The 11,366-nt window shown below is 36.2% G+C and overlaps 1 protein-coding gene across 1 annotated transcript in view; it reads left to right on the forward strand.

Moving 5' to 3' along the window:
- The window catches only part of LOC148946897 (uncharacterized), a 29,973-nt gene extending 23,500 nt beyond the window's left edge, over positions 1-6,473 (forward strand). Inside the window, exon 2 of the mRNA XM_089097183.1 lies at positions 5,419-6,473. Within this exon, the coding sequence (XP_088953309.1) occupies positions 5,435-6,049 (615 nt within the window). The 5' untranslated portion in view covers positions 5,419-5,434 and the 3' untranslated portion in view covers positions 6,050-6,473. The remainder of the gene's footprint in view (positions 1-5,418) is intronic.
- Positions 6,474-11,366: the final 4,893 nt, after the last annotated feature.

Genomic DNA, 11,366 nt, shown 5'->3' on the forward strand with positions numbered 1-11,366 from the left:
CCCGTAGCCATTCCTGAAATCAACACGTATACGTACGCCCTTTTGACAAGTTGGATGCACCTGGAGCCTTTTCATTTGGATAGAACATCCCTCTCAATTTCATTTGGTAGAATCAATGAAATTTGCAGTTTAAAAACGTTAGCAATTCGTGAGATTTTGCCCATAAGACCTTTAAAAAATTGAATGTACAATGCCATTTTGACAAGCAGGATATCGTTTAAACTGTTTTTATTCAGTTAAATAGATTTAACTGTAATACTAAAGGTTGTAGTAGTATTTACAGTCACGGTCATAATCCCAGTAGCAGTAGCATTACTAATAGTAGTATTCAAAGTCAGAAACTGCTACAAACAGTTGCAGTTGCAGTCAGGAGTTATCAAACTCGTTGCAAATTGTCGCATTTGCAGTTATAAGTTGTTATAGTCGCAGTTGCATGTAGTCAAGTTGCATTCGCATTTTCAGTCGCAAGTAGTCGAACTCGTAGGTTGTGTGGATCACAAATAGTCTCAATCACAAGTATTCGTGGGCATAAGCACTCCCAGTCACAAGTATTCGTGGTCAGAATTGATCATGGTTGCAATTTATGACAGTCGCAAACACTTTCAGTCCCAAGCAGTCGTAATCACAGTTGCAGTCACAAGTTAAATTTTAGTCACAGTCACAAGTAATCGCAATATCTAGTATTCGAAGTCACGGATAGTTACAGTCGCAAATAATCAGAGTCTAGCATATACAAAAGGGGCTCATTCAATTGGAAATTAAGAGGGCTACTGCCCTTTTTAATAGTCGAAAGTGATTGGAGGTTAACTAACCCCCCTCTCAAGCCCACCATTCCCCCAAACACATCCAATCAAAATGTTCAGAGAGCTATTTTGTTCAACGTAGTAGAAAGTTCTGGAAATTAGGTCTTTGAGGATGACAAGTTCTCCTTAGCATATACAAATTCTTACAAGCACAGTCATAAGCAGTCACACTCTCAAGTAGTCCTAAATAGTTATAGTAGCAGTTACAAGTGGTCGCAGTTTCAATCCCAGTAGCAGTAACTGTAGTGGTCCTGAAAATTGAAAGTTGTCGCCCTTAGCCGCTCCTAAGATATTGCAGATATGCCCCTTTCGTAACCGCAACGTACGTCAAAGTGATGTTTTTTTTTCAAAATTAAAGTTTCTAAGTTCAACATCCTCCTCAACATTCCCGAATGTAGTAACAAACAGATGTAGCAGTAATTGCAAGCAGTTGCAGTCACAGTTGGCAGTTGTCAAAGTCGGAATTAGGTACAGTCGCAGTCCCAGTTGAATTTGCAGCCGCAATAAAGTCGGAACAAGTCGGAAGTAGGCACAGTCGCAGTCGCAGCCCCAGTTGCATTTGCAGCCGCAATAAAGTCGGAACAAGTTGGAAGTAGGCACAGTCGCAGTCGCAGTCCCAGTTGCATTTGCAGCCGGCACAAAGTCGGAACAAGTCGGAAGTAGGCACACTCACAGTCGCAGTCCCAGTTGCATTTGCAGCCTCAATAAATTCGGAACAAGTCGGAAGTAGGCACAGTCGCAGTCGCAGTCCCAGTTGCATTTGCAGCCGCAATAAAGTCGGAACAAGTCGGAAGTAGGCACAGTCACAGTCGCAGTCCCAGTTACATTTACAGCCGCAATAAAGTCGGAACAAGTCGGAAGTAGGCACAGTCGCAGTCCCAGTTGCATTTGCAGCCGCAATAAAATAATAATAGTACTGGTTCTGAAAGTTTCCAGTAAATACCGTTAATCGTTCCTAAGATATTGTAGATACGACTTTTTCTCAACTTAGATGCAAATAGCTTCTTTTGATTTAGCTCAACATTTCCCAAAACTTACCCTCAATATCCTTTCCATTTTTCGACACAACCAGGATCAAACATTCCCTCTTTGCCAAGGATAAATCCTGCATATAAAAATTGGACATATTGCATGATTTACATTTCTTGCCCGGGGCTGTTGGAGCATGGAATCCCGAAGGCACAGCTATTAGATTTTTTGAGAATTTTGAAGAAAATGGTTTTTTAAGGTTTCTACCAGTGCTAGGGGGACATTTAAAATGGCAAAAGGTTGGGGGGCGGGGGCTGGTTGACCTCCATTATTTTTCTATAATCCCTCTCAACGTGCCTTTAATGTTTTAACTTAATACCCTTAGCCGTTCCGTAGATATTACTATTGTTTTCTTTTGACAACCCTCCTGCATATAGTGCGATTTGATTTTGTTTGACGTCTCTGTCAACATTTTCTAAGAGTATTACCTTAATACCCTTAGCATTTTGGAGACTCAGGATTAAACAAGCCCCCTTTTCTGCATAACCAACCCTATATACGAGGCCCTCGTACAAGTAATGGCCAACTTATAAAACTTAACAAACTTGCCTCAGGGGCTGTGGGGGTTTACATCACCTTTGGAGGCATAGTTATTGGGACTTTTCGACTATTTCGAACAAGATTGCTGTTCTAAAATTTTGATGAGATATCTTTGGCAAGAGAGATGCTAAAAAGGAAATGAAAGGGGGCTTGATTGCCCTCCGATGACTTTTTAACACCCCTATCATCATGCCCTGATAGTTTAAACTTAATACCCCCCGCTGCTCCTGAGATATTGCAGATACGCCTTTTTGATAATCTGGAAACACATCGTATCTTTTGATTTAGTCTATCAAACCCCTCAATATTCTTCAAACTTTCACTATAATACCCTTAGCCTTTCCGCACACACCCAGAATCAAACAGCCACCCCCTTTTTCTAATGATAAATCCTGGCTGTAAAAAAGGGTACATTACATAATTCAAAATCCTTGCCCAGGGGGCTGTAGGGGAGGGGGGGTATTTTATCTTGGAGCTATTGTTACTAGACCTTTTGACTGTTTTTAATAAATCAGTTTTTTCAGAATTATGATCAGTGATGAGATAACATCTAAAATGGGCAATGGGGGCTGGTTGCACTCCGATAGCTCTTCAACATTACCCTCAACATCCATTGAAAACCTAACCTTAATACTCTCAGCCATTCCTTAGATGTTGCTGACATGCCCTTTTGACAACCAACTTGTACACAGTGTTTTTTATTGTGTTTGGCATACCTCTCAAAATCTGTTAGGGCTATGCCATAGAGGGGGGATGTCACTCCTGGAGGCGTATCTATTACACCTTTTGACTAGTTTGAACAAAGTGACGATTTCAAAATTGCGATCAGTGTTGTGACCAGAGCATAGGGGGCACCTTAAAGGGCTAGGTGGGGGGCTGGTTGCACTCCAATCCCTCTTCAATATCCCCTTAACATACCTTGACTCAGTCGTTAACTTTATACCCTCAACCATTCCTTAGATGTTGTCTACATTTTGACAACCAGCCCCGTTATCAAACCAACTATCCAATAAAAAGCCCTATATGTTAATAATGGACAACTTGTATATCTTACAGCCCTTGGCCCGGGGCTCTGGGAAGTTTTGTCAACCCTTGAGTCATTGTTATTTGATCTTTGGATTATTTTGAACAAAATGGCTATCTCAAAGTTTAGATCGGATGCATTTGGGGAAAAAGCAAGAAGAAGCTGGTTGCCTTCTGATCACTCTTGACACTTAAAAAGAGCACTAGAACTTCCAATTTTCGATCGAATGAGCTCCCTCCGAAGTTTATAGAACCAGCCTTCCACATAAATGCCTCTGGTAAAAAAAAACCTTACAAAAAAGCCTTGTGGCCTATCTTCATGTTGGCTCACTTAGTATTTTTCCACGGGTTTCACTTTACTTTCTGGATACTGTCAAAGTGAGTTTTAGATGGCCAATCTTTCGATGGCTTGTGTCCACACTTGCTCAAGATAGATGTGGCTTAACTTTTTGTGTTTACTTATATTTTTTATAGTTATTGAAGGAAAATTACTAGTTCAGAAAAGTTCAAGTAAGTTAACGTTCAAGTGAGTTGTTAATTTGTGAGTTTGGTCAATATGAATGAGTTTTATTTTTTAAGCCCACTTTGGGCTATTACCCCAACCCAGTTGGTTTTGGGATGAGAGTTTAAGGTGAATTTGTAATTTGTCTTGAAGGGTGGTATCTCCATTACCCTCAATAGGAAGTATTCATGTTTATTAGTCTTGAATAGATTCTGTAAGATAAATGACAAAAAAGTGAAATCAGCATTAAAAACCTATTGCAAAATACTAAAATCTTTCATAGTCGGTGGAGTTTTTGTAGTGCAGAAAATAGATATCCTTTCAGTTCAAAGTTTGCTGCTTTTACTTTGAAAAGCAACAAAATAAAAAAGAAAGAAAGCAATATAAACAGAAAGTAAATACTCCAAATAAATTTGTTTTTATGCTTCTGGAAGCAGCAAGACCTTCTATTAGAGTACAGTTCGACCATCCCGTCGAAAAAAAAACGAACTAATTGTTTTTTAAAGTTGAATTAGAATATTTCTTTGACTGTAAAGTTTCAAATTTTGCTATAATTAATTCTAATAGATACAAAAAAAATAGTTTTTTTTCTGTTTTCAGCCTAAACGTTTAGAGCATTGCAAACATTTGCTGTTCCCAGAAATTTTACTATAGTTTATTTCAAAAGATAAAAAACAAGTTCCTCTTTTTCAGTTTGAACTTCAAAACCATCTTTGGAGCAATGCAAGCATTTGCTGTTCGTCAGAAGCGGAAAAAATGCAGAATTTTGTAAACTTGGAAATGGAATTTAAGATGAGGAAATCTTTTAAGCTGAATTTTAAATTCTCAGAAATAAATTTACATAATAAAGTACAAAATAAACCTAAAATATATTTTCTGCATTATTTTTCTCCTGTAAAATCTATAACGTGAAATATACTACCGTTTGATTTTGAAATACTAGTAGAGAGACGATCCTCAAAATAAAATCATCATGTGGCTCTAGAAAGCCGGGAGTCACTCTTCACGTCAAATATGGTTTAAACATTTTCTCTACCAGTGGCTCCAATTGGGAGGCAGGGGGCCTGTCTCCCCATAGTTTTGAAAAATACATTTTTGTGACGTTCCCCCCCCCCCTGTATATTTAAAATAAATTTTACCCTCCCCCCTAAATTTTCATGAATTAACGCCACTGTCAGACGCATCTATCGAAAGGCTTACTTTTCATTTACCGCTACTCTATATAACGGCTTTGGAAGAACTAGCTGAAAATGAACTGAGTTTACAAGAGGTAAAAGAGTAGATTATACAAAAGCTTAAGGCAGTTCACCCGGTAACTACTTTAAAAAGCAACTCGTATGGTTGTGTGATTTATTGGAACAGCACTGGACTGATTGACTGATAAAAAAAAAATAGCAGTAAAAAAAAATTTTTATAAGTTGAATTAAAATATTTCTGTTTGAGAAAAAATTAATATTTTTCTATAATTTATTTCTGTTTGTTATATGCAGAGAAAGGAAAAATTTAGTATCTTTTTTTTAGCTAAAATATCGCAGCCATGTTTGGAGCACTGCAAGCAGTTGCAGTTCGTCAGGAGTGGATGAAACAAGAGAAGAAACAAACTGGCAGACCAGCAAAATTACAAATCCAAAATGATGAAGAAGGAACAGGTTCCGTATATAATCTAGTGGTTGATGACTCACCCCATGATTCTCCCAGACAATCACCGAAAGTCCAAACGATGAGCCATGACAGCTCTTTACCTCCGACACCAGTTGCTGTAACTTCTCGAAAAGCTGCAGCTGGAGCAGTGACATCTACGAATAGTTTCACAAGCTTGCAGATTCAACCAAGTGATACGAGTTTGGACTTTTGCTGTCGTGGATATTTTCCTCTTCTTCATCTTAGTATTGTTTCATTTCTTGTTGGTATAACTTTTTTGATTGTTGGGCTTGAGCAGTTTAAGCCAGGAGCTGAATCCAGTGAAAGAAAATTTTCAATTGTTGGAGATTCAGCTGGGTGTTTGCTTGTTCGGTTTCTGCTTCTTGGGATAAGATTTTGGAAAGGAAAGAAAAGAGAAAGAAGGGATAGAGCAAAATCAGATACTGAAAGAACGGACGTAGCAAAAATAACTAGTTTTCGAGGCCAATGTGAAGAATCTGATAAATATTAATTTGAATTCAGTTGTCTCGTCGAGTCCATCTCCGGAAAATAGAAACTATTGAAAAAAACTTCCATGTTTCCAGCAGAAACTGAGATTGAAAGAAATACAACGTCTTAAAAAACCAGTCAGTTGTTGCAATTTATGACACTCTTTTCAGTATTTTTTTTTTCTGATTGAGTTTTGTACTCCAGCTATCTTGTATTAACCAGACTGGATAGATCTGTCCATTTTACTTTTCTAAGTTGACTTGATTCGTCTGTGAGTTTTTAATTCTAAGTGAGACGTTAAGACGTTAAGTTGAGACGTTAAGAGGCTACCTAAGACATCTCGCTACTTATGTCCAAGTATTGGCACAATTATGTTTAGAAACGTGAGATGTTTTTAAATTATCAGTGGGCAGAATACTTCTAGACGTTTCAGAAAATTGGGGGAAATTTTCATCATTCCTTCCAGCCATCGAGATTGTGGTATCCCTACTTAAAGAATGAAGCCATGGGGATCATTTAAAATAGAGTTGTTTCGTGTGAAGAAAATCTGGTGGTGATGAAAATACAAAATTTAAAATTTAATTTGATGAAAATTTAAAGTTATATGTTAATTGTCGAATGTAGGATTGAAAGCAGAAACTGTTCACGTGGACTATTAACAATACTGAGCTACGAAAAGTGTCTTTCTTTTATCATAAGTAGGTTAGAGTCTGTTATTTTTTCACGACACTGTTTCTTCCCAACCATATCTGTAACATTCCAATAAAAGTATCGTTAGATGATCATCAATATCTTGCAAAGAGCATTATGCCAAAGCCATACTACAGTCAAACTTACCATTTAAACCGAATTAGGCATGTTTTCTATGGCAGTTGAGTGTCATTTACTTATTTTGACAAGTTGATTTGTTAACTTGCCAAGTAACTTGGTAATTCGGCTCTAGTTTTTATTTTCCAGTCAAACAACTGCGGTTCCAATTGTTGGTAACAATTATTAATAAGATTCTCTCAAAATTAGGAGTCTTGCTGGAAAAATTCGTGTTTAAGAAATAGCTATGGATGAAGTTTCTGTCTTACTGTTTTATTACATCGTCTGATTGTTTTAAAATTTCGATGTCCCCTGTAGATCCTTATTTTTTACATTCAAAAATTCCATTTCTTAATTTTACACCCAATTCTATGTTTCCACAAACTTTCCGTTACTGTAGCTATGTGCTATATATTAATAGGCATGGATGAAATTTTTATTTTCTAGTTGTTGTTGCATCTTGTGTATGTTTTGAAGTTTCAATTGCCACTTTAAATCTTTATTTGCATTTGAAGATCCCTTTTTTTCTATTTTCAACTCGATTTTAATGTTTTTTTGAAAAATATCAATGACTATTTTTGTTAGTTTCTTTCCACAAACAATTGTTAGTTATTATTGTTAGCAACAACTGGGACAGGCCAAACAGGTGGAAAGAGGCCAAAATGGTCAACTGGTTGAAATAGGTCAAAATGGTCAACTATCAAAGGTAAATTATATCATTGCTTATTCAAAATGAAGATTGAAGTCATATTGAATTTGAATTACGAAAGTTTGGAACAGCAGTCTTCCAATAAAAGATAAGAGGGCAAATTATTAGTGGGAAACTACTCAGGAGTTAACTAATGTTGATAAAGGCTTTGCAAACCAACTTATCATCATTGCAATGGTCTGCTTCTGTTGCCCAGGATTTATGTCAGAATTAGCGAATAGCATGGATTGCTCACAACTCTTGCATCTTTTTCAAGAGGTGAGACTACAGCCTACTGTCGCTCAATTATTATGCTCGAGCTAAGCCATAGTCCCACTTCTTGATAGATAAAGCCAAGACATATGAATAACATATGCATATGTTATTTATTTTTATTTTATTTTTTTATGTTTTTTTATTTTAAGCGGTGACGTTCATGCCTGATAACCCCCCCCCCCTGGGTACGAGCCATGAAAAGGGGTACTACCTTTATGTAAAAAAAGCTGTCATTCATGCATAACTCTCTAATTTGCTTAATTGGTTAAGTATATAAAACAGGCAGCGAGAAAAGTGACAAATAGTACATGATACACTGACCAATTCTTGCTAATTCTCGGTTTGAGACTAGCGGAGCGTTTTGAGACCATAGATTTGGAAAATTGAAATAACAAGAAGCTGGTTTGAAGAGTATACATTAATACTAATTTTTCCTTAAGCATTCCTTACGCTTAACACAGCTTATTACAATTTATTTTCATAGATTTGTTAGTTGAAACGCCTCCGTTTGGTTTAAAACTGATCATGTAACATAACTTTCAATCAATTGAAACCGTTTCCACTGGGAAGCCCATGAAATTTAATTGTCTACTAATACTATGTTTCTGAATGTTTCCCAAGTCTCATCATACAGATAAGAAAGCTGCTGTTGTAAACTTTCCTATTTTCTAAATTCAGAAAACTATACCTTAAGTCTTTACACTTATTTATGACTGACCTATCAAGGTTAGTAATAGATATTATGTTTGAAAGCTGAACAACGTTCAACTCAATAAATTACGGACATGATCTATTATTGGCGCTCAATAACTGCGTAATTTCGATTTGTCTACATGTGTGACTGCAATGCGGTCCAGGCATTACTGTTAAAGAACACCAAATTATACGAGACATTGCCCATTAGATAACCCGTAAATATATTTATTATTTATCGGATGCACATTAATTATTATTATCCGGCATGCGATAAGGGGCAAAAACAAAAGGTACTTCGTTTTTTTCCAACCACACTCAAAAAGTTTGATGTGCTTTAAATCTGTTTTTCTGTGTGCACTCTTAGATAATCAGCTTAGCCTGAGTGAGATAAACTTTTGTGTAGGTATCTTTTAATTAAGTGTTTAATATACAGAGTTGGCTAGGTTGGGCTAAGTATTTGATATAATGCGTTCTGGACGGCCTGGTTTCCACAATACTCTGTTGTAGTTTGCATGATTTTGTTACTTAAGTACAAAATTTTCACCATATTTAGGTATATTTCATTAGGATAAACCTAGCTTCACTTCTTGAGTGGGGTCAGGATAATGCGTAAGTATCAAACAAAAATTCGTTTTACCCTTAGTTTTCATATGCTGAAACTCATCATTCTGCAAAATCACTGCTTTTTTTTGCAAAACACAATATATCGCAACTGTGGGTTATTCCAAGACCGGAGATACTGTTTTGACGCTTTTTGTCTTGAGTTTATAGCAGGGCTGCCAACTTGCACACTTTTCTTGTGAAATGCATTCTGTTTTTTATCTCAGAAGGGATGCGGAAGAGTGAAAATCACTCTTTTTGTGTGTCATATTTCATTCACTCTGAATGTCAGTAGTTAGCAACTTCGTCAGAAGTGTAATTAACCCAAGGAACAGGGTTACCAACTTGTACACTTTTTGTTTGAAATGCGATCTTTTATACCTCAGATGTGATGCACAAGTAGTGGCTGCCGTGTGATGCAATTTTTTTTTATTTGTGCTCTTTTTTAGCTAAAATTACTCTATTTTGCCTTGATTCGCACTCTTTTTGGACTCAGCAGTTGGCAACCCTGGTTCATAGTTCACAATGAACTTCATAAGCGTGATCCAATCCATTTCGATAATATTTATTTTTGCTATAGCCATAAAGGTCATATGAAGGGGGGGGGGCGGGGGAATGCTAAAAAGAAGCAATATATTCAAGTCCCGCTATATGATGGTCAGGAAATACAAGACCATTTCCCTTCTGAGCTAAAATATTTGACAGAGTACAGCCAAAATGGACTTCTCCAATCAATTCAACACACAAATTTGACTCAAAAAACTTATGACAGTTTAGGTATTTCCCCTTATCACAAGGAAATTGAAGCATTGGCAACTCTAATGCAGTAATTCAAAGGGTGTTATTTTACATTTTTCGGCAAACTTAAATTTACTACCCCCTTACTTTACCTCTGATTAACTTCCTTAACAACAGAAGTTCTATCGATTGGCTTAATTCTTTTTATCGTAAATTTACTATCCCCTTACTTTACCTCTGATCAAACTCCTTAACAAAGGAAGCTCTATCGCTTGGCTCAATTCTTTTTATCGTAAATTTATTACACCCCTTACTTTACCTCTGACTAACCTCCTCAACAACAGAAGCTCTATCGATTGGCTCAATTTTTGTTATCGTAAATTTATTACATCCCTTACTTTATGTAAGGGATTGCAAATTTTGCCTAACAATTGTGCAAATTTTGCAAATTAAAGTCCTTTCTCAAGGGTCAGACAACTTTGATCAGACAACTTTGAGTAAAGAAAGCGTGGGGAAAAGGGCTAACTGCCCTCCAGCCTTTTTGGTAGCTTGAAAAGGACACTAGAACTTTTAATTTCCGTCCGAAGAGCCTCTGATGATCTTCTAGGATCATTGGTTGGATATGATTCCCCTTATGTCACCATAATTTTGCAACTTACAGCCCTTTCCCCAAGACAATAAAGGGTAATATCATCATAAAACATATAATTATTTGAAGTTTGAACTATGCTGAAGGAATGGATGTTTCAAAATTTTGATTAGACGACTTTGAGAGCAGGAACTCAGGGAGAGGGAGGGGGCTAGTTGCCCCCCAATGTTTTCGGTAACTTAAAAATAGCACCAGAATTTTAAAATTCCATTAAAATGACCGTCTTTTGATGTTCTAGGACCATTAATTCAATAGGATCACCAATGGAAAAAACAAATAACCTGCACCCTTGATCCACAAAATAAAAAATTCCATATTTTTTCTAGATAGAAGCTTGAAACCAATACAGTAGGATTTCCTGATACCCTGAACCTCATGGTGGGATTTATGTTCCGATAATACGATTCTTTGACTTTTAAAAGATGCGTCCCCGATTTTTCGAAAATGAGGCAAATTTTCTCAGACCTATCTTTTGATGGGCAGCACTAAACTTAAATAATCTCATATATATATATATATATATATATATATATATATATATATATATATATATATATATATATATATATATATATATATATATATATATATATATATATATATATAGTGGTTTTGCTTGTAAATTTACAACGACTTACATTTATTGATGACGACTTTGCATGGACTTGGACATTCCTATTTGGTTGACGGTTCGGGTATACTGTTTGGTCCTAGGTAGTTGGATAGATGGGTAAGTCAAAAGCCTCGTTCAAGTGCACATTTGTCTCAATTGCTGGATTAGGATGACAGTTTTTTTTTTTTTTTTTTTTTTTTTTTCTTGCCAAGTAATTACGTCTTAAACATAATATATATATATATATATATATATATATATATATATATATA

This window comes from Artemia sp. Qi Xiang Cuo, chromosome 11, assembly GCF_049724085.1.
Source record: "Artemia sp. Qi Xiang Cuo chromosome 11, ASM4972408v1, whole genome shotgun sequence".
NCBI lineage: Eukaryota > Metazoa > Arthropoda > Branchiopoda > Anostraca > Artemiidae > Artemia > Artemia sp. Qi Xiang Cuo.